Source organism: Leopardus geoffroyi, chromosome C1, assembly GCF_018350155.1.
Source record: "Leopardus geoffroyi isolate Oge1 chromosome C1, O.geoffroyi_Oge1_pat1.0, whole genome shotgun sequence".
Lineage (NCBI taxonomy): Eukaryota > Metazoa > Chordata > Mammalia > Carnivora > Felidae > Leopardus > Leopardus geoffroyi.
Window position 1 is genome coordinate 134846669 of NC_059328.1, and position 24891 is coordinate 134871559.

The 24891-nt window shown below is 38.9% G+C and overlaps 1 protein-coding gene across 4 annotated transcripts in view; it reads left to right on the forward strand.

Moving 5' to 3' along the window:
- Window positions 1–24891, forward strand: part of ARHGAP15 (Rho GTPase activating protein 15) — a 618637-nt gene that overhangs the window by 483006 nt on the left and 110740 nt on the right. For all 4 annotated transcript variants that reach the window (XM_045479691.1, XM_045479692.1, XM_045479690.1 and 1 more), the window contains one exon: window positions 2928–3062. In XM_045479691.1, coding sequence (XP_045335647.1) covers window positions 2928–3062 — 135 coding nt within the window. The remainder of the gene's footprint in view (window positions 1–2927; window positions 3063–24891) is intronic.

The window sequence follows — 24891 nt, forward strand, 5'->3', positions numbered from 1 at the left end:
TGACAAGCCTTGCTCTATTGAACAAAGGGAGAAGCGTAAGCACTTCTAACACTTCTGTGCACTTCTGTGGCACTGCTAACAGATTAGTTAGAAAATGTCTATCAAATAATACAACTGTGTTTATAATGATACCTGTTAACACCAAGATATGATTATGATTGGTTCATCTTGAGAACTGGTTGGATTCATGAGAAGACATAGAAATATGAGCATAACTGCTTGTTTAGATAAATCTCATTGGCCTTGAAAAATATACCTTAAAGTCCTCTGGTTTACAAGTAATCTTAAACTTCGTTGGTTATGAAAATTTGATATAAAAAATAGAGATTATATCTCAAAAGATTTTTCCAGCTCCTTGTCATATTGCTTATTTAAGCTACTTATGGAGGGCTACAGATTGTTTTGTTTTGCTTTGTTTTAATGAAGACTACATACTAAAAATGCTGGTTTAAGTAATACAAGTCGATAGCGATATTATACGTTATTTCAAGTGGATATAATCAAATGGTATTTATTGATTGGCAAAGTTTCTTTTTTGTGTATATTGAAATATTCCATTTTTGCAGTGACTTCAATTAACTGATGTTTATTTGGAGGTCATAAATACTAATGGTCAAGTAATTATTTGTTATTGTTTTTTTCTTGCTCAAGATAAAATCATTCTCTTTTTCACCTGCTGAGTACTTTCCTTTGGCAATCTCAAACCTGTGTACCAGGCTGGCATTTTGTCTTGGACTTTTCCGATAAATTTTTGGTAAAGATAGTTGCGTGTGAGAGAGCACTTGTGTGTGTGTGTGTGTGTGTGTGTGTGTGTGTGTGTGGTGTGTTTGGGTTTCCACTTAAAGTTCAGTGCCAAAGCTACAGTACTTATACATTTTCTAAATGTGTTTTAAGCAATAAGTTGTACAACATTTTTAGAACATGTGTTAAGCTATTTCTCTAAGAATGAAGCTCTTAACAAAACATAAGCACTCTGCATGAGATCTTAGCAGCAAAGTGCTTAAAAGATAAAGTAAGAATTGGTACCATGGGAAGAACACCAGCTGTAGAGCGCACAGGTCCATTATGAGAAGTATGGTAGTGGGTAGGGAGAAAATGATTTAATCAGGAGTAAAACCAATTTTATTATAAGGGCACGCAGGGGGTGTGGCACCATAGTGAGAGGGACATTTCAAAATATCTGACAGATTTCAACAATGTGAAAACCCCGTTCTTTAAAGTGACAGTAAACCCCATCAGGTCTCCCTTTTTGATGCTATTGTTAACAGTTGACTGTTTAAAGCTGGCCCGCTAAGATGCTGTCGGCCTATTTCAATAGTATGTAGCCAAATAAAAGACTAATTGTTGAAATACAATCAATCAAAAATGATTGCAGGGCAGAAAGAAGGTCTCCTCTGCTGATTTTGTTGTGGATCATATTATTGTGTTATGATTGAGGTAAGCATGAAGACTGAAAGAGAAGAAGAAAATAGCCCATCTGAAATAAACAGATCCACCTTCTCTCCTTCTCTTTGCAAACATCCTACTGAACAGGAACGCCACTTACCAGCCCTGGAAATAATAGTCCATTTAGAAAAAGAGATCTGATAAAGATTACAGCTAAGATTTTAAAAGGACGTGAACACTATTGGCAAAACAGCCCATGCGGAGATTCCCTATGGTGACAATTCTCAGCTTTTCTCACATTTTTGGTGCAAATTCTCCTCTGCTTCATAAAACTGACACAGAGGGGGCATGTGAATCTGAGCCCAAGACATTGGTAAAGAAACAAAAATCCAGTTGACCAAATGCCTGTTAAGTTCTGGCCAGGAGACTAGGCTGCTCAGTTAAACTCAGGCTGTTAAAAATGATTAGCTTTAGTTTTTGTTCCACCTAGAATTCAAAAGCGCTTTGATGTCTCATGTTTACAAAGACAAATACTACCGATCAGCAGCAATGCTTGCGTGCCTTGCTTCCTTTCAGTTGTATGTAAAGATGTTGCTTTCAGACCCTGCTACCTTCACTTCTTGGGTGAGAATGATTCCAGACTTTCATTCTGAGGGCGAACAAGAAGAAAATAGTTGTCCAGCGTCTCTTTATTTCTTCTAAAAACTTCATTTTGGCAGTTACATCCTTTAATATTTAAATCTCTCAACTCACTCCAGCTTCCCAAGCAAACATTTCTGTTGTTTGTAGGCGGAGTGGGTAAGCACTTGTGGTTTGTCTTTAGTGCGTTATCATTTTTGACAGCTTTGCATAGCCTCCGTAGGCCAACAGGGGTCTGTCTAATATTGTTGCTGGGCACATTTTCCTCGCTGAGATGAAAACTAAAAAAAAAAAAAAAAAAAAAAAAAAAAAAGATATTTTTGAAGCAGTAAGAAGGAATTAATATCCTTTCTCACTCAGTATTCTATTCCTTGCTGACTTTATATTCAGCAAAAAAGGGAAAAAAGTGTTACCCATTATTCCCTTGTACATAGCAAGGCTAACACATGTAAAGCAATAACTCATTTTCTATTGCCGTGTTTAGCATATGTCTCCTGTTGGCTCAGCAAGGCCTTTAGGCCGGTCCCTTGAGCCGGCCATCATTGGCAACTCTTAGCCCCTCGGCCTCAAAACCAAATAGCTTTGAATCATGTTGAGCTGTGATGCTAATTTTCATACTGATGCATTATGGGAATAAATGTATCTGACATACTGTGTCAATGGCACTGTCTCTTTGTGTCTCTTGTTTTTTTGTTAGCTGCATTCCTACAGATGGTATTCCATTGAAAATGTTCCCTTCCTACGGAAAAAGGGAAAAAAAAACCACGCACAGCACCAAACCTCTAGGTGCAGAAGGCTGTTAACGGTTGCTGATGATAGTAGGCAAACATTAACATAATAATTAGTGTCTTGTAATTGTTTCATTAAAACCAGTTGTTCCATTTCTCCTCGTGTTTTCCCAGAAGAGAAGCTGAATTTGGACGACAGCCAGTGGGAGGACATCCACGTTGTCACCGGAGCACTGAAGATGTTTTTCCGGGAGCTGCCTGAGCCGCTCTTCCCTTACAGCTTCTTTGAGCGGTTTGTGGAAGCGATCAGTAAGTAACCTCACAGACAGGAGCGCTTGGTGGAGTAACCTGGCAGCATGGAATTATTAAGTAAACAAGTAAGAATGACAATGATAGCAATCATGGAGATGGTAATATCCCTAGTGCTCCACATGGTTCATTTTAGTTTTGTGTTTTTGATGCCTGGCCCTGCAATATTCTCTGAGGTGTTTTCGTTTGAGTTCTGGTTTTGCTTTGTTGTTAGTGAATAGGGCAACCTATTTAGAGTGGCCAGTTTTCAACTAAACAACCTCAAATGAAAATAGCTTCTCACGGAATCTGTTTTGGAGGGATCACCTTTGGCATTCCCAGTCCCTACCTTGAGAGTTTCAGAATTGGCAATGAGTTTGCATACAAAAGCGTCTTGAAAAAGAATTTAAGTGACTCTCATTACATTTCGTTGAAGAGGTGTTAGTTAAATCAACTGAGGCATCACCTTCTCAAGGCTCCCTCACCCTTCACCCAGCAATACTAGTAAATACTCAGCTACAATTTGCTTATGAGCAGTGTAAGAAGATTCATTTAAGTAATGGCAGGTTTCTTCTGTTAAACTGGTGACTTTGTAGGAGGTTGAATTATGTCACATACGAACCAATAGTCATTGTACACTCCTCGAAGCTTCCTTTTCTATTGTTTTTGCATTTGTAACACACACACTTAAGTATAAGAGAGTGAATGAATGAATGAATGAATGAAAATCTTTCCAAATGCAAGGAAACTTTTGCTATTGATGCTTGGAGAAGCAACTACCGGTACATCTAATTTAATATCTTAGGGTACACTTACTATAATTGTGACAGCTTGGAAAAAGTTTCCTGGCTAGCAAGCTGATTCAAGGAGGAAAAAGAAAGAAAGAAGAAAGAAAGGTAAAATTAAAAAGCTTGCAAGCCTGGCAGGAGCTTAATTAAAGTCCAAGAGAAAAATCTCCAAGAAAAAAAAAATGTTCTGCTTAGGAGGTCTGATATTGGATGATTGTGTGTACAGTATTTCCATTAGTGGGAGTGGGGGGTTGGGGGCCCCATGTTGGAGAACAGCCCCTCAAAATGCCCTTTTATTCTGATTCCCTCTCCACAAGTCTTCATACTTGTTTAAAGCTCCAGAGCAATGATATCAAGAGGGATGCAACAGAATTTATTTTCCCAAGATCTTTCTCTTGCTGTCTGCTCACAATTTTGTTGTTGTGATTGTTGCTGTCGTTGAATACAGTAGCAGTGCCTTAACTATGGGTTTTGAGGGGAGGCTGCAGCTCTTATCCCTTGTCATGGTTCTTTCTGCTTCTCAAGAAGAACAATATTTTATGGTTCCCAGGTTCAACTTCTTTTTAAAAGGAGGAATAAAGAAAATAACTAAATAAGCATGCATTTCCATAACAGCTTATTCTGATATACTGGCTTGGAACATGGCGAGCATGAAAGATTAGTATTAACACAATATTAGCACAGTGTTCTTATAGGAAATTGGGGAACTTGCATTGGGGTACCTCTTTCTGATTATGTATATTTAAAGAAGTCATACAAATTTCACGTCATGGTCTCCAGACTTTTACGTGAGGGTTATGTTATTTGCAAGCATACCTGCACCTATGCTGATATGAGGGTTGTGATATAGATACCCATCATTTAAGCTTCCTTTAGTTCACCTGATTCTAAAGATACAAGGCAAGCCATTCTCCTACCTAAGAGATAGGGGAAGCAGGCCCTTAGAACCTATGTGACGGCATGTCTTTTGGATTTACACAAAGAATAAGACCATCTCTGCACTATCCTGGACTCAACGCCCACTCAAGAGAATTTCAGAAACACTGGCATAGTCAGAATGGAACAAGGCAGAGTTGAAGTGGTATCATGCTGTTGTGACTGATGGCTATTGCAAGGATTTTTGCCAACACCTATAAAATGGATTATGCCAAGAACCAACGAGATGGTGCTTAAGAAAGTCCTTAAAAAATGTAAGGTCCTAGACAAATGCTAACAGTGTTTCTTCAGTCGAACTTTGTCTGAGAATGCAATATGGAAACAAGGAAGTAGTTTTGCTTTTGCTTGATCTTACGACGGAGGTAGTTTTTCTATCATTGTTTAAGGCAAGAAGAATCAACCTCAGCGACCTTGTTTTGCCTAACTCAAAATAGTACTTATTATTTCTTACTGCGTAAAATGGAAGGACTAACCAACCGGATAGCACGGTGCAGAAATATGTAACAATGCTGGAAGAAACATGCTTACTAAGCTATGTGTTTTTGTCAGAATCTTGCAGTCAGTTTTGGTGTTATAAACTCAACTAAACTCCTTGGTAGTTCATATTTAAATATCCTTAAGCAATGGGAGAATGGCCACATACTTTTTGACAGTGGTAAAACTACACCAGAGTAGGTATTTTTACCCCACTGCATGCCAGTTGAGTAAAAAAAAAAAATCACCCAGAGAGGTGATGGGTTTTATCATAGGTCTCATTGCCTCCCGTAAAATCTATACAGTGAGAAACTCAGGAGACTTGCCTCTGAGTTCTTGGCCTTTTCATGAAAAGAAACCAACCAGGTAAAGGAAATTCATGGGAAAGATGTCCGTAGATGCTGGCTCCGGGGCTCCTGGCCATCAGATCTTTGCCCCTCCCTTTGTGCTCTATAATGTACGAGGGTTGACCCCAGCCAGCTACATTGCCCAGGTGCTCTTGAGGGCTGGCCTCCTCCTGCTGTAGCTAGTGTAAGCCCTGGCATTAGATAGCAGAGGGGTAGGGAAGGAAAAGGCCAGCTAGTGTGTCAGGTTATCCTCCACCCCTTCTCCCTTGCCCACCCACCTGTCTCAGATAGTTCTTTACCGGAAGGTCCATCTTTTCCGTGGCTTCAGCTTTGACTGGAGAAGCCCACTCTGGTTCCACCTTCCATCTTGCGGTGGGAATCCTCCTGTCTTTTTCCTATCCAGCCTGGTAGTAGCTTCCTGCAGCAGCTAGTTTCCTGGTTACTTTTCTTTCCTTGTTTGGCTCTCAACTTCCTCATCATATGGGTAACCAGTTCCCCGCATCGAACTAATTCCCTCTGTTTGTGTAAATACTTGAAGTGGTTCCTACTCTTTGGTTAGACACTAGCAAAACACCATGCCAGTCAATGTTACGGTTCATGTACCTATAACATTATTTCCCTTTTCTTTTTCACTAACCCCAATGCTAGTTTGTGAAGGCTTAACATTTTTATTTGGGAGAAATTGGGAGATCTGTTTTCCTTTCATGACAGAGTTAAAAAGTGAATAGACCAAAAGAATTCCACTTTCAACAGGAACGCTTCGCCCTCTGAGGAGGAAATGTTATTTCATGCACGGGCAATTAATGACCACTTGTGCTATTTGAATTACTGTTAATTCTCATTATGTGTTTGAAAGTCACCATTACATATTCTGAGAAAAAAGAACAGAAGGCATTTACTTTTTTAAATAGTTTCTTTTTGGGCCAGACACAAACATTAATATGATAAGAACCTGTAATTGCCATAGTGATCCCCTGTCTGATAACACTCATTGAGGTAACAAAAACACCAGAGATTGTTTGATATTTCAGAATCCAAGTACTGCAGTCATTGATCTGAAATTCTATATTTGAGGTCAGTGCAACTAGGTCACCTGCAGGTTATTTCGTGGGGATTTAACCCACTGACTGCAAGGACTTAATTCCCTGGAAGTGACTTGTGCTGAAAGCGGTATTAGTACTGTGAAAGTGAACTCAAGACAAAAACACAGCTATCGAGTTTTATGATCGGTGATGCAATCTTGTAGCTAAAGTCCTACGGGGGTCTGGACATCTCTAGTACATCTAAATCCTAGGAAATGTCCGAAGCTTACCTCTATTTCTATCTTTTTCATTCTGATAACTCCACACAACCAAAGAATAGAAACAAATAGTCGTTTCTGATTTAATGTCTGCATTTTTCCAAAGTCCCTGGGATAGGGAAAGAGAAGAGAAAAACTTGTTGGCATTTTTTACAGTTATCTCATTTAATCCTCAAAATAACAAAGCAGGAGATATTGGAGAAGTGGAAAGATCATGTGGAAAATAATTTCTAGTTCATAAAGTTACTGTGAGAATTAACTAGGATAACATTTTCCTTACTCTGTATTAGGTACTCAGTAAGTGATTTCAAAGAAATAAATTCTTCAGAAGAGTAAAGCAAGTCATAAAATATTTTTCCAGTTCACATGGCTCAAAAGATTAGATTTAGCATTCAACTCCAGACTCTAAAACATAAATACTTTCCACCATCATACATTGCCTTTGGGGGACTATTTAGAAGAAATCTTACTCGAAGGATAACTAACTAGCCGTTGCCAAAAATCTGTCTATTACATCTTCCTATATAAGACCTATATATTCTACGTAAGACCACAACCAATTTTTTCTTTCTTTTTTAAAACCAAAGTTAGAATTAAGTTTAATGATCAGAAATTTTGATAGTGATGTTTTAGGTTAGAAGTAAGGTAGAACTTTCCAAGGATGAGCAATGTTTCAGTATTTACTACTCAACATTAAAAGCATCCATGCTTTAATGCTATCCTCTCTGAATACATTTTTAACCCTTTATTATTTTTATGACCAGTTGCTCACCCATTCCCTTTTGACTTTTATTTAGCTCTACGCAGCGTTTATTTTCCTCTTTCATGTGAGTAACTATTTCAAGCTTGAGTTTTATTAGTATTCCTTTTTGCAGTTTTTCCCTTGTATCAAATTATAACATGCAACAAGCCAAGACCACTTCAGGGGCTTCGCCAGGGATTTCTCTCTGCTTTCTGAGTTAAGACCACTGTTTTCTAGAGAACATGGGTATTAGTTTCCTACTACCATAACATATTATCTCAAACTCAGTGGCCTAAAGTAACAGTGACTTATTATCTTATAGTTCTGTAGGACAGAAGTCTGACACTGTTCTCACTAGGCCAAAAGCAAAGTGTCAACAGGTCTGCATTCTTTTCTGGAAGCTTTAGCGGAGAATCCATCTACTTGCCTCTTCCAACACCTAAAGGCTGCCCACATGCCTTGGCTAGTGGTGTCGGCCTCCACCTTCACAGGCACCAATCGCATTACATCATATCACTCTGACCTCTTCCGTAGCCACATCCCCCTCTGACTCTCTTCTGCCTCCCTCTTTGACCTTTGAGGACCCTCGTGATTACATTGGGCCCACCTGAATAATCCAGACTAACTCCTCCATCTCACGGCCCCTATCTTAATCACATCTGCAAGATCTCTTTTACTGTGTCTGGTAACATATTCACAGGCTCTGGGAATTTAGGTCTGGACATTTTTATGGAGCCATATCTTCACTTACTACATACTTTCCACCCCTCTTAGCTTACGTGAAGATAGCACCATGCTTTCCTTCCATGCGGCAAAGGCTCTTAGTCTATCCATTTCCATCTGCCTTCTCTCAAATCCAAATGATCGCCAGAGTTGAGATGACAGTGAAACTATTGATTGATTAGTAGATGAGAGGGAAGTAAAGAGAAATTGCCTCATGAATTCACTTACAAGCTGTATTATTTCCTATTTGTGAGGGATAGGCTTAGGGATTTGCCTTCAGCCTGGGTCAAAGATCTTTTATTCAAGGACTATCTGATAATTTCATTTGGGGCAACTTCACCTCAGCTCTTAGGTGCTCTCATTAGAACACGTGAGTTTGCATTTGTTGGTTTGCTGTATTCTGAGTTTCCAAAGTTCCCTTTGTGTACAAAAATAATTACTTTTCCTTCCACCCCTAAGCAAAGCAATGCTCTGTATATTTACATGGAATTCAATCGATGCTAATTACGTACTCAAAATGACCTTATGGTTCTAATATCAATGCCTTTGTCATCTTTTCCAGTTTTCCGAAGCAAATATTTTGTGTGTATACATGTATACTACTTATTTTTAATATGTAGTATTTATATATTATTATATATAAAATGTTTATTATATATCATGTTTTTTATGTATGTGCATATGCATACATAGGTATATATGTGTATAACCCTTAGAGATTAGGCAAGTCAGTGATAAACTGAAACAGTAATGATGTTCCATATAAGTCTTCAGTTTAAAAGCTGTTGTCACACATGCACTTAAAGGCAATATATTTTTTAATGCTCAGCTTTTGTAAACACTGATTAAGCAGTAGAACAAATTGTGAGAAATAGTATTCATAAGACTGACTGAACACCATTAAAATGCAAAGTTTTAGTCACCAAAGGTAGAGTATATCCCATGCAAGTCCTAAAATACAACTCATAGTCTTGTGTTTCTGTCAGTCACATTATCCTCATATAAAAATGATTTAAATTAAAGGCATTGCCCCGTGGCAGAAAGTATCTATTGCATGTTCGAATGTTATTTTTCCCCCTGTGGCCATCATGCCATTTTACCTTCAAGTATGCCTTCAATAAGTAATTGGGAGGGTGGGGAGGGGGGGAAGCCAGTCAAGTATATTTGCAAATATTTTCTTTACTCTTGACTTTATCTTGCCCTTTGGTCAAACTATTTCTGATGCATCATCAACTCCGTGATGACACTCTTTGGGAGAAAAGAAACAAAGCTTGCAAGGCACTTGACTACAAACAGTTGCTAAACATTGAATGCATGATAGTGACAAATTGCCTTAAAACCGTAGGAAGCAAAAAGCAGGCTTTAAAGGGTCACCCTAAAGAAACCAGAGCTATAAAATAATGGAGTATAAAAATATCCTCTACAGCACCATTTCAAGGAAATTTGAAATTAAAATAAAGGTAGATGTTACAAGTACTTCCATTCCACTAACATTTCCACTGCAAGCTAACATTCTCACAGACTTGGTGGGGGCTTTTGTTGTGGTTGCTTTTTAATCCTTGTGTGTGTGTGTGTGTGTGTGTGTGTGTGTGTCTATGTGTGTGTTCTAGCAAACTGGAAGTTTTATGGCTGATGCCTAGCCTGTCTCTTAACTCATTCTAATTATATTCATAATTAAATTGTAAAAAAATAGTTGACTAGAGCCAAATGGCTTGCACAGGTGTCTTTTTGTAGGAATGGTTTAGTGCTAGATAATAAACAACTGGACCTCCATCTACTTAATTTGGCTTAATGAAAAGTCTTTATAAGTAAAACTAGAAGGTGATTCAGAACTCAGATTGGGCCCTGACTCTGAAATTAATTGAGTGGTAAGATACCAGCTCCATTAGGAAATGTGGTGCTTGCCTTTTTGCTTTGCCTTAAAACTTTCCTTTTACTTGCACTCCTTTCTTCCATATCCTTAAGAGGTCACTTGCAAAGCAATAAACTTTTCAAACTGAGCAATCAGCCAGTCGGCCTTCATGAGTCAGCTGCCTGAGCATCCCTGCTCCAACTGGATAGACGTGCTTTTAAAAAATATATAGCAAAAGGCAGAATTTCTCCTCGATATCTTAGTGGGAAACCGTTACCTCGAGCCATTCCTCTAATGGTAGATAGAAGTGACTGGTTTTCATTGCCTGTTATCAGGTTCACTGCATCAATAGATGTTAATGAAATTGAGAGTTTGTGGCCTTTTATTCTACACTGAGGCTCCTGCCTCATTTCACATTCTTGGGTTGACACCACATTGTGATCACCACTGAGACATCTTCTGAAAATTTGCCTGCCCACCCACCGCCAACTCTGATTCCGGCCACATCTCTAGGAGGAGAATGTCTGCTCCTAATTGCCCGGCAAGTTTTCTTTTTTTTCTCTCACCCAATATGGCATCGTTCTAGTAATGGAAGCTAAATAATGCGACTGGCTCACCATTTCATTTTGAAGAAAAGCCAGGTTCTTTGCAAGATCTTCAAATCCCTACATGATCTAGTCGCCCACAAATTCTTAAGACTTCATTATTCACTCTTCTTGCCTTGCCAGTCTCATTGAAGCCCACTGGTGTCCTGGCTCATCTTTGAACAGCCCCAGTGCATTGAGGGTCTTCGCCCAGTTCCTTTACCGCTGGCACATCTGCAGATTGCCACTCTTGGTGACTTCTCAGTGAGGTCTACTCCCATCAACTGAGCTCAAATTTTTACCTGCATGACATACCACCACCTTTATTCCAATGCTGACTCCACTATTTACTACCTGTTAAGATTTTGAGCAAGTTCTTGACCTCCACACCTCAATTTCCACATCTATAAAATGGATGTAAAAATAGTACCTCTCTTGTGGGGATTGTAAGAATTTAATGGAATGCTAACCATAGCAAAGCACTTACTTACAGATTTCCTGGAGTGTGGTATTCAGTGAATGTGAGCTAATATTATTAAATTAGAGTACAATCAGTCTAGACCACACTCTCAAATGACCTTTCTGTCCATGCCCACATCTTTCCACGCCTCCAGGAAAGCTGTCTTAAGTGACACATAGGACCATCTTGATTATGCTTTAGTATTTGTTTCCAGACTTCCTGACCATACCAAACATGTTGAATATTACAAGATATTCTCTTGCTTCACAATCCAGGGACTCCCACTTTCTTTATCTCATGGCACTTGTCATTTGTTCCACCAACCATTTCTAGGCCCAACCTCACTTGATTCATCCAAAGTCTGTCACTTGGTTATGGGACATACAGCCTAATCATAACCCAGAGACCAGCCTGCTTCTCCAACTTGACAGTGCCTTGTGTCTATTAAATATTAGTGTTAGTAGGGTGCCTGGGTGGCGCAGTCGGTTAAGCGTCCGACTTCAGCCAGGTCACGATCTCGCGGTCCGTGAGTTCGAGCCCTGCGTCGGGCTCTGGGCTGATGGCTCAGAGCCTGGAGCCTGTTTCCGATTCTGTGTCTCCCTCTCTCTCTGCCCCTCCCCCGTTCATGCTCTGTCTCTCTCTGTCCCCAAAAAAAAGTAAATAAACGTTGAAAAAAAAAAATATTAGTGTTAGTAATCTGTGACACTCACAGTGGCACCAGAAGAGACAGCTACAAAGTAAAGTCATCTCCCAGGTGGAAAATTAGCTGTCTGGTAGTGTACCCTATGTTTCAGCCTATGAAAATGATACACCCATTGGTAGGTGAGGAGTTTAGGGTGTGGCAGGGGAATCTATACACCAGCTTGTGCAAATATTTCTAACATTGTAGATCTTTCTCACAATCAAAACATTTAAAAAGTTATCAACTAAATCATATCAAGCAAGAAGTCATCCCTCCCCATATGCATGGGCACACACATGTCGTCCAGACCTGAAATATTTTATTTTTATTTTTCAGCTCTCACGCTTTATGATATTCTAGATTTTAAAATGAAAAACTTTTATAACTATTGTTATTATTGTCATTTTATTGTTACAACTCTCTTAAGAGAAGTTTCATATTGACCTCCTGTGAGGTATTTTCAAAACCTCTATAGAATGAGACCTGATGCCTACCCTGTTTTCTCTTAACTGAATCGCACACATGTTACATGCTCTTATTTGCTCAAGCCCCTGAACTTTAGTCCTCTACCTCTCTATCCATAAAACAATTGTTTGCAAATAACAAACACTCAGGACAATCGTGGGCTCCTTGAGATGTAGCCTTTTTTCACCTGGTTCACTCCATATTGTTGTGGAGCGTTCAACCGTAGACATGATGGCTGCTGGAGTACTGTAACTGCCTGGCGAAGTTCTGCTCAGGTTGGAACTGCAGAATCACCACACTGAGAACTGCCGCATGGTTTGGAGAATGGAATTTTCCCCTAGTGAATGACTTCTGTATTTTCTACCTACACTTTGGGAAACAGACACATGGAGAGTGGGTATGCTTTTACAGAAAACAAATAGCTGTGCTGGGTTTAAAAGCAAAAGTAATATGCTTGGAAGAAAAGGCAAAAATATGTTTTCAAAAGTCTCCATGAACTATAGAGGCATCTGGGTGGCTCAGTCCTTTAAGCGTCCGACTTTGGCTCAGGTCATGATCTCACAGCTCGTGGGTTCGAGCCCTGCACTGAGCTCTGTGATGACTCCTCAGAGCCTGGAGCCTGTTTCAGATTCTGTGTCTCCTTCTCTTTCTGTCCCTCCCCTGCTGGCTTGCTCGCTCTCTCTCTCTCTCTCTCTCTCTCTCAAAAACAAGTAAAAACATTAATTTTTTTTAAATCCATGAACTATAAAAAAAATTCTATCAGATAATCATGAGAGTTTCTTCCTCTTGTTGACTTTTAGTTTTCCATTTAAATGTGCAGCCCCCCGTCGCCATTTTATTGCATACAACATCTTTATTTTTCATAAAATTGGAAATTCTAAAAGGTCAAATGCCTAACACCCTGAGTCCATGATTATTGTTTAACCAGTCAGCTCTTGGCCCCTTTCTCTTTTCTTCTCACTTTGAGTGTTCAGCTGGTGAAAAGTGGACTCTCTGGGATCTCAAATCCATTCCTCTGCCAAGTAAGGGGTGAGCAGACCTAATTATTGCCATCTGTCCTGCTGGTGGAGGGTTGATACTGTCTTACCAACAGACAAAATCAATGGTTCGGGGAACTCTTCCTGCAAGTCTATATCTACGCACAATGAGAGACAGTTCTTTGACAACTTTTGTGTATTATCCTCTGAATATCTACTTGGCACCTAAGAAGGAACTATTACCTCATTCAGACTTTTCTTTTGGAAATTTCTATTTCTTTGTGCTCCGTTTTAAAAATGTTTTAGGGGAAAAAATGGAATGATCGTGAGCAAATACTGGACACAGAAACACCTCAAAACCCTATCTGTTATGCTTGAATTTGTAATGTTCAGTGCTTCTGAGAGCTGGATTGCTGAACGAATATGGAGCTGTGTTAGCTGAGCAGAAGATTCAAAGTCCTCCACAAAGGGGAAAGACAGAACAGCTAGAGCTTAACTAGAAAACACATCGGTCAATGTCAGAATCCAAATAGCGTCTGAGAAAGATGCTGATAGTCCCTTAGTATTTGAGAAGACCTAAAACATAAGCTGCAACCTCTAGTCAGTGCTCACCTCCCTTTCTCTGTTCTTTCAGTAATTCTCACAAAGTAATGTTTCCAGATCCTTCATCACTAAGATTATGTTCCTCCAAGCATGCCCCTGTAAAGTTTGAAAATTTTCTTAGTCAGCTTAGGCTGCCATAACAAAATACCACAGACCTAGTAGCTTAAACAACAGAAACGTATTTCTCACAGTAACGGAGGCTGGAAGTCTAAGCTCAGGGAGCCAGCATCCCGTTCTGTGAAAGCCCTCTTTGTGGCTTGCAGAGAGCTGTCTTCTCACTGTGTCCTCACATGGTGGACAGAGAGCAAGCTCTGGTCTCTTCTGTCTCTTCCTCTTCTTATAAAGATACTAATTCGATCATAGGGCCCCACCTTTGTGACCTCATCTAAACCTAATTACCTCCCAAAGGCCCTACCTCCAAATACCATCACATTGGGAGTTAGGGCTTCCATATATGAATTTCAGGTGGACAAACACATTCAGCCCATCACATAAATCAGACTTCAGTGGAATATTTTAAGCATACAACTTTATCAGTACAGGACCAACTTCCCTCCCTTATTCTGGCAATACTTTTCTATTACTGCAACACAAAATTTAATTAGCTCTTTATTCATGTTATTTAATTATATTATTGGAATCTGAAATTAAATTTGAAGTCCCAGGTGTCACTTTTACCCATTTCTCTGTCATATTAAGTGTGGGCATTTTTAAACTTGCATGCAGAAACCTGCATGCAGCCCTGTACCACTGTTCTCTTCTCCTCGTGACTGTGGCAGGAGTGTTTAGCCTTAGGTTTTAGCTTTTGAATCTTCACTTATCTCACCTGAGCCACCTAACAACTGGAACTGGGACCCACCCAAGTGTTTAGCTACAAATGCTTCAGTCTTACCATTATGACATTTGCAGATCTGACCAGTCTGTGCACATCCAAGTTCACGAATACATGTCAGGACTTTGTAGCACAGTCTGGAAGGCCATTTGGCACAATGGGGCAATTAGAGAAAATTCACACCATTTTGGGAAGGACTGCAAACACCGTGAGGATGGGAAGAATTGTAGAGAGGGGCATTCCAAATTTACAAAGTGGAATTCTTTAGACTTTTGGACAATTTTTAGAATTAATTTGAATCACAAAAATGGTAAACTCCTAAAGTCATGTTGATATATAGATAAACCGTCATTGTTTATTGGAAGAAGGATTTTTCTCCCAACCATATGGTTTAAAACAAAAGCAACAAAAATTTTTATGGTTTTCTGTATCCATGGCAACATTACAGGTACTCAATTCTTGTGCCTGGGAAAATTAAAAAAAAAATTAATGTTTATTTATATTTGAGACATAGAAACAGACAGAGTGTGAACAAAAGAGGGGCAGAGAGAGAGAGGGAGACACAGAAACCAAAGCAAGCTCCAGGCTCTGAGCTGTCAGTGCAGAGCCCGACGCAGGGCTTGAACCCACAAACCGTGAGATCGTGTCCTGAGCCGAAGTCAGGCACTTAACCGATTAAGCCACCCAGGAGCCCCAAAAGACTTTAAATATAAAATTAAACACCATTTCAATTCAAACACACCTAACAAATGGAGGGAAAAAAATGCTTAACGTGTGTGAAGGAACAAGGCACTATGTCCTTACTACCTTTTCTAGCAAGTGAATTAAGAAATAATATCATAAAATTTTTCATAACTTTCTTTTTTTTTTTCATTTTTGATGGTTACCCTGATTTTCTTTTAATCAGACAGAGAGAGACAGAGCATGAGCAGGGAAGGGGCAGAGAGAGAGGGAGACACAGAATCGGAAGCAGGCTCCAGGCTCTGAGACATCAGCACAGAGCCCGATGCGGGGCTCAAACTCACAGACTGTGAGATCATGACCTGAGCTGAAGTCGGACGCTTAACCGACCGAGCCACCCAGGCGCCCCAAAATTTTTCATAACTTTCATCTTAGGTGTTATTTAATTGAAAGGTAGGACCACAAGAAAACATTGCTCTGCGTCTCATGTCATGTGCTGGAAATGTGTTTTCATGGACTCTATAAACTAAATTCATTATTTCAACCCATTGTGTTCATAATGGAAAAAGCCCAACTATAGTTAAAAATTGATACTGTGTCTACTCACACTCAATGATATTCTTCTTCTTAAAAAATGTTCAAGGGGAGCCTGGGTGGCTGAGTATCCAGCTTTGACTCAGGTCATGATCTCACAGTTCCTGAGTTCGGGTTCTTGAGTTTGAGCCCCACGTTGGGCTCTGTGCTGACAACACGGAGCCTGGAGTCTGCTTTAGATTCTGTGTCTCCCTCTCTCTCTGCCTGTCCCTTTCTGGCGTGTTTTCTCTCTCTCAAAAAATAAGTAAACATTAAAAAACTGTTTAACATCTTTGTTGAAACAGAGAAAACATACAAAAAGGTACACAGATCATGGCAGTATCATTAATTGGGAAATTCTTTTTATAAAAGTGATTTTCCAGGTTTGCATATTTGTAAGTCTTTTCTCTGATGCTTAATTGTGAATTAGCTCCGTTGAATTTTTAAATATGAAACTGAATAAAGCTCTCTCATATCTAGGTACAGAAGAATACAGTATTGTTTTCCATCCTTTAGTCTGACCTAAGTGTCTCTGGTGTAGGAGCTATGTCTTACTCATCTCTGTAGCACCAGCACCACGTGAATATAAAAACATAAGGTGCTTTGTGTGGTTGTTTCGTACAATTCTGCCTTTAACAACCCATAGTAATTAGTAGCAGTTTACTGCTAAAGGGGGCTGGAAGGATTGTTGGTGAGTAGGTGAATAAGACAGGTGGAAACTGCTTAATTTCACCCATTTTGCTGGTGGTAAATTTAAGAATTAACTGCTTCAAATTCTTGAAATATTCTTATCTGTCTTTTAAGCTGTTGTGCAGCTACCTTCAGAAAAATATGCCGACTCTAGTCTGCATATTTTCTATATGTCAAAGTACTATTACTATATAATTTACAGAGAATTCATCTTGGTGGTTAAAAAGTTTGTGAGACAAGAAGGGGAAAATTAGATGAGCAATAAAGTATCTTGATAAGACTATTGAACTTTTGCGGTCTTCAAAGGGTTACCTGAACTCCTGCTCACACAACTTGCCAGACTTAAATGCAGAGCAATGGTGGAGAGAACAGTGAAACTGTACTATAAAAATAAATTACTGTCATGAATATTAAGCAACAAGAATATAATAAACATGACTGTTTGCATGATTCTGATTTATTGGTACTGATATGCGTATAAATTATGACACTAAGTGTTTATTCTAGTTGTTTTAGAATATGGGCCAAACAAAGCTGGGTGGACACTTCCCGCAGACCTTTCCATCTGCCACCAAATTCCTAATTCTCTGCTCCTGTTGCTGTGTTTCTTATGTCGGTGGCATCAGGACCATGTGTGAGCAGCCATTCCCTTTAGTTTACTTTGCAGACTGAAGTAAATTGCCTTTCCAGGATCTGGTATTACAACTGCCATCACGAAGTTTCCGTTCTCTCGCAGTGGAACAACTCCAGCTGCAAAGCGTCCTGAAGACCGTTCCTACTTGCTCTGTTAAACAGTGCTCACATTTGACACGAGAGGGTTCATTACTATATTTATAAATCTTTTGGCACCAGATTTGGGATTTCCCAATGCTAAGCAGCACTGCATTTTGCATACTTGCTTAGCAGTGGGTGTTCTGGATCACCAGTGCAGAGACAGTGGGGCAGGGTGAGGGAGGGAGAGAGAGAGAGAAAGTGAGAGAGACTGCATATCCCTGTAAAATCTGGAGGTACCTCAACTGCCATCAGATAACTACACAAGAAGCACAATGTTGGTCTTGCTGCTATTCACAAGTAGAAGTTATTAAGATTTGCCATCAGTTTTAATTGGCACCATTTGGAACCAGATATTTGTTTAACAGATGGCCAGAATAAGGTATCGCACAAGAAAATAGCATTCTCTTGCCTCAGGTTTTTAGCTTTTACGCTACACCTCATCAAAGTTTACTTCCAAGATTAATTATTTTAGAGTCTTCTTTTCTCTAACATTGGGACAACCTACAAGGAAGATAGACATTTAATAACCTTAACAAAAGACTCAATGTCCACGCAGTGAACTATGCTGTATGGGTATAAGTTGACGATCCCAAGAAGGAACTACTAATGTAAAAACACCTGGCTATAGATGAAAGGCCTGTTAAAGTTCATGGTGAGGCAAGAATTGTTGGCTACTTAGAATTGGAACCCCCACAACATTCTTGGGGGACATTTTAGCTCGTTATATATCAAAAGGCTTAAAAATGTGCACACCTTTGTATTGGCTATCACACATCTAGAAATTTACCTTAGGGAATTTCCACAGATATGCACAAGAATGTGTACCAACTTGCTTTCCAACATCTTATTTATAATAGTTAAAGATGTAAAACTAACATATGTCTAAACTTAGAGAAGGTTAAATTATAGCACATTTATGTAATGAAATATTATACAGTTTTAAATTGTGTTGTAAGAAACATTACTTCTCCAAGTAAAATGCCAATGAATATTAAAATAGAACATAAGTGTGTATATTGTGGACCTATTTTTAAATATGGATGTAAATATTTATAAGGAGACAAAAGACTAAAAGTATTTCAAAATATTAACAGACATTATCTCTGAATGCTTATACAGCCTTTAGGTTTTGTACTCTTTTGCTTTACTTGTCTTTAAGTTTCTGTACCAAGGGTAAGTGCATTTGTAATGATAAAAAAGAAAAACAGAACAAAACAAAAGCGTAAGAAGAGGGTGAGCTGACAGTATTATAAGAGATCTCAGAATCAGTTACCCTAGGGGATCTCAAATGTGGTTTCAACCCAAATCACCTTCATGGAAATAGATTCCCAGACCCGCTCATAGATTTTAATTCGGTGTGCTTGGGATGGAGTTCAGAAATCTTTATGAAAACACAATCCTCGGGTGATTCTGATGTGTGGCAGATTTGAGAACCACCGAATTCAGTCCTTTCTCCTCCACAAAAGCCAAATAAGGGGAGAGCAAGCACTTCCTTCTCATAGGATGCTGACATTAGAGTATTTTACTCCAAGCCAAGAAGTGCATTCCTTGAGGCGGATACTGAAGAGGGAAGAGGTAAACTGCCTGGAGAGGAGTATGCAACCGTGAGTGAGCTAGTGGCACAGTAAGTGGTGAAGACAGTCAGTGCCCTACGGAAGGGAAAGCTATAAGCGTGGCGGTCGGAATGACTTCTCTAAAGAGTCGTTCAGTGTATGTGGAGTTTGAAGAGCCAGACTGAGATAGAAAATTAGCAACAGTTCTAACACTTAGATCAGGGTGCTGTTTTGAGGCAAGTGAGGAATCTGAGTGGAATACAGAAAGCATTTTGAGATCACAGTAGAAAATATAGGAGGGACATCCAGTTAAGCCAGCATTGTAAATCCCACGAAGGCTGCAGCCTGCCACTGTCCTACTTCATCCTGCATCCTGCTTCACACAGTACCTTTGTCAGAGACACTACTCAGTAAATAGTTGGCCAATAAGTTAACTAATTGCAGAGAATTCAATACTACAGACGTTTTAAATTTTAATCTACAGCAATGAAAACCCCTTTAAGCATTTTTTAGGAAAGCAGTGAAAAAACAGAAAATTATGTTTTAGAGACATTTTTTTTGGTGATTATTGGCAGGACGCATTGAAGAGAAAGGATTGGCGGCAGAAAACCCTGTTGTCGTATCCTGGTATTACACTCAGCTACCAATCAAGTATGACCTTAGGCAAGTGTCCTAACCACTTGGGGAACCAGTTTTTTCTCTCTGTAAAGTGATTAAATGATACTGTATCAAAATTCTGAAATTAACATCTATGGGTATGCACAAGGCTTATGACCCACTGCCCAAAGGTTGGTCAAATTTGTGTGTATTTTTATCTGTGTATTTTCTGGAGCAAGATTCTCAGAAGATTTTCAGAAAATCCCCTAAAAAGTCATAGAATAAGTGCTGCTCCAAGTACGGTCTGCAGGCTAGTGGCAGCAGACTCACCTGGGGTCTTAGTAAACATAAACATTCTGAAGCCCCATTCCTGACTTTCAGAATAACAGCCTCTAGGGATGGAGCCCAAGAACGCGTTTTTATAAGCCCTCCAATTTATTCATTTGTATGCACAAGTCTAAGAAGCATCTAGTAGCTGGATGAGTTCTAAGTTGCTCACTGACTTAAGAATCGTTGACTATTTGTTTTAAAAGAGGTGGGGTGAGGAGAAGAAAGCATATATAAGAAAGATTACCAAAAGTAAAGAAATAAGTCACAAAGATTTAATGACAGCTTCGATAAACAGTCATGGTCAGGTTTTGACCTAAATAACCAACAGGGTAGAAATGTATTTGACAGAAATAGAGACGTTGTGATGATGAGCTGCTTTGTGTACAGTAGAAGGCTAGGCCAAACACAACTCATCAATGAACTGATTTTTCATCCTGGTATTGTTCTTGTAGACATAGGATAAAGGCGGTTCAAGACACCTTTGTGCTTCGAGAAATTATTCCAGAATCACTCAAATGAATACGGCTACTGAAACACTGAATAGCTGATCAGAAGTTAAGAGTGATCAGAATGGAAATTTTGGCAAAATCGAAGATACCATGATATATATCGATTGTGTGTGTGTGTGTGTGTGTGTGTGTGTGTGTGTGTGTGTAGGAAAAAAAAGTAAAGCCTAAAATTGAGATTCCTGCATGTGAAAAGAGTAATAAAATTTGATGAATATGTATAACACCAAATTCCTATTCATAGATGAGATTGTTTTAAATTTTCAACAGAGCATTGAGAAATGACCTAAAATTGTTAATTGGACCAGCAAAATTGAACCTTGGCTAAATTTGACATAAGCTTTCTAGTTCTACATGCCAAAAGGTATCTTTAAAGTAAATGAAACCAACTCTTGATTCAAGAAAGAGAAAAGATATGCAGATTGAAAAGAACTTGTAACTCTGAGTCTACACTATCATTAAGTGTACTTAGATTTGTACCATATAATTATTATGATTGTAGCAATTAATCAATCAACTGATTAACATGTAGGGTCAGCAGGATCCAGTGATCTTATCTTGAAGCTTGAATTAATTAATTATACTTTCTTCAACATTATTATTTTCTATTTGTGTACCCAGTTTGTGTAACTTCCTCCTATTGACAAAATGTGGTTTAGTCTGTCTACTTATCACAGCAGGTATGGGCACTCATTGAGGTACTTTTGATGATATAAAGTCAGAATTATAAGGAAACTGAAATATTTTCAGTACGTCCTCAAGTAATCGCTTTGTTGTTTTTCCTCGTCAAATGTTTTATATAAATTATACAAATTAGTAAGATTATTTTGGATGATTTTTAACATAAGACCAAAGGGCTTTTGTCTGTCAGAGCAAGTCAAATTCAACTCCACTACTGAATATCAGATAATAATTATATTATTCAGACAATTTAGCTTACCTTGCCAGAAATACCCAAGCCCTCACCTTGCAAACACATTTTGTAAAAATATTTTTAGACATATGTTCAAATATATTATCTATTTTGCCAATTTTTTTGTGTGAAATGCTTAAAGCTGTTACTATTCCCATTTGTTAGATTGGGAAACAAACTAAAACACGTTTGAAGTGGCTTGTCCGGCTTGCTAAGAAAAGTACTGGAATAGAATGACGTTTTCACCAAATATGTATGAAATGACTTCTTGAGCAGGCGCCATACTGAAAGTTAGAGATAGGAGGATGAACAGGACATGGTGCCATTTTCCTGGCAGTCACGTCCAGCAGGTGAAACAGGCATGTGGGGAGGCATTTGCAAATGTAACACCATAACACAGATACAAAAGGCTGTGAGAGCGTGGAGATATTCTCTGATATTCTCTACTGTTACTTATGGGGTTACAAGATAACAATCTTGATGGAGTTGCTCCAAATGAAAGGAGGTGGAATGCTGAAGCAATCAATATATTGTGATATGAGACCTGTTGCATATGTTAAAGCTGGCTTCTTTTTTTTTTTTTTTTTTTACTAGAAGCCACTTATTAGCAGGGCCTATCTCAGTTGGAGGCTCTGCCTTTTTGCTTACAGACTGTCTGACGCCTTTATAAAGTGGGCCACTGCATTGTTGATTACTGTTCACCAGGGTGGTCTGTGAGCCGCCGTTTTCTGCCATCCCACAGTGAGACAGCATCTTCTGAAGTTCTGGTCTCATATGTCCTTAGAGAATGGTTTGTGTTTCCTAGGAAGCTTAAGTCTGGATGATTTACATGTAACATTTTAAACTCCTGTTGTGCAATGCCTGGACGAAGATTTATATGTGCTGAAAAGAGTTTTTCAGGTCTGTGTATGGCATTAAGTTAGGTATTATATCGTCTACTGTCACTTATCCACATGGCTGGAGAAGCAGTGTTCATGTGATACACAGTAACGAGGATCTGAAAATCCCCCATTCTACCGCAGCATAACGCCGCCGTGCACAAAGGTTCTCTGGCTACTTGGCTGCATTCTCATAATCAAATGATTAAGTGCGTTGTCAACCCAAATTAGATGTGTTTAACTTTGACTCGCAAAGAAAAAAGAGGGAGGCGATTGAGATAAGATGTGAAATGGTCATTTTCCTTTTGCCCGATTTGAGTTCGTTTCCTCCCTTTTACTCTTTTGCCTTTTTCCAAGTGAAACAGCACATTTCCCGGATGTGAGATTTGGTCAAGTGATCACACAAAAAAATTCCAAAAACAATCTCCACGTGCTGATGAAAAATGAACATTAAAACGTACTCTTATAAGTATTAAAAGAAAAATGAGATGCAAAAATCCATAGAAATGTGACTGTCAAGCTACACTGACTCACAGCAGAAGAGTCAGAATATGATATTGCTAATATACTACATGTGGTGGATGTGTGGGTGAGGCTATGAGTGTGTGTGAGATGTATCATTGCCATAGTGTAAAAGAGTTGAATTGGCTTCCACTTGACTAGATGAGAGCTCTTAGTTCTTATTTTGAAAGCAATCAATTGAGCATGGTTAATTAGGATATCACCAAGTAGTTAAGAAAAAAAAAAAAAAAAGCAAAGCACTTATTAGAAAGTATATTTTGAATCAGCTCACATTAAAGTACTGATCAAATGATTATGGAAAGGATTCACTAAAACTGTGGTTGTGAGGTGCTTTCTGCACAAACACATTTTTCTTCAATTACAACAAATTATTATAGTTATTTTATGTGGTGCTACAGTGCTGCCTTTATGGGAATCATTGAGTTATAAACAAAGAATACATTCCAGTACTCCAAGCAATAATTGTAAGAGGATGAGCCAAAAAGATCTCATTTGGGGAAAAAAATTATCTTTAATTCTGCTCTTATTCTGTCCATCAGAGCTCTTTCCACTCAATTTAAAAATATACAGCATTTTTCACGTGATGTTCAATTACAGTAAAAATTCAAAATAACTAGCAATATTAACTAGCTATCTCAGGTTTATATTGTACCATTTTATTCAAGGTATGCCTTTCACTCGAGTGTCTCAGTGTCCCAAATAAATTAACTTTTCTCATTAATAGGGAAAATGAGAATGGATTCCATATTTTCACACACATGCCCTTTTCATTATATTCTGATGGTGTATAACACTCTTTTCAGAATAGTTCCAGAAATCTAGCAGCCCAAGAGGGCTGAGTATTAATCCTCAGAATATCAATCCACTCTGAGGACTGATACTCCACCACCCAGACTGTTCCCCACATATACTAATAGGCTCAGTGGGAGTCTTCCTAACCTTGGGCAAGGTTGAACATTTACATGATTTGAGGCTTACCAACAAAATACAAAGGCAAAATCCATATTCCACCCTAATGTTTTGGGTATTGTTACTTGAGTAACAATGACTTCTTTTTACTCAGTTTCTATCTCTGAGCTGCAGCCCTCTCTCATGCATTAATTATTTGTGAGCAGAGCATCCTATTGTGTGCTTGAATACAGGAAAACACAACTGTTAAAATTTTACAGTATTGTCCTCCTTGTTCAAGTGCAGTGTTGGGCAAGTTCTAAGTGTTAGTAGCCCACTGAGGGTAACACAGACTTCAACATAGTTTTACCTGCCTGCAAAAGACTAAGAGTTTGAAGAGAAATCTCCTGGGTCCGTTTATGTCAAGGGTAAGAACCATTTGTTCTTCTTCTCATGTCTGAATCTAAGAGAGTAGGACTGGACTTGTTCACATCCACATGGTGACATGGGCATGAGGAGTCTGCTTAGTCACATCAACCAGTCTTTGGGATAGTTTTTTCCTTTCCCCCTTTGTTATAAAAATACTTCAAACCCCCTGCAAATAAGTGAGAATCCAGGTAAGAATCTAGACAGTCAAAAATAGTAGCTTTACATCTTCACATGAAAATAATTGCCTTGTATCCAACGTTATAGCAGAGGTTCCCACCGTGAGCTGTAATCAAATACAGCATTTTCTACAATTTCCACCCCAGTCATGGTTTTCCAAAGAAAAACCTTTGCATGTAAAATGTGTTGCTAGCACGTTTCTCTACCTTTATTTCTAATCTGTATTTTTACTCTTTTTTTGCCATTATGTGAGTGAATAGTAGGGCACTCGTTGCAATTCAATTATGTAAGAGAAGGCCATGTCTGTACGAACATTAGGAGACACAGAAAAGACACCAACCCGGCTCACTGGAGTCACTGAATATCAACCCCACAGTGCAAATCACACGTTTGGTCCCACAGCAAGTGACTTATAAGCAAGTCAAGGGATTTCTCTGACCTTACCTTACACCTCTAGTCAGTGTACTCACTGTGCTTTGGTGTAGTCAAGGCAAGAAAGTGCAAAGTGTTTCCTGATAAATGCTGCAATTTCTTTTTCAAATATTATATAAAAGCAAAACCTTTCTTGAATAAC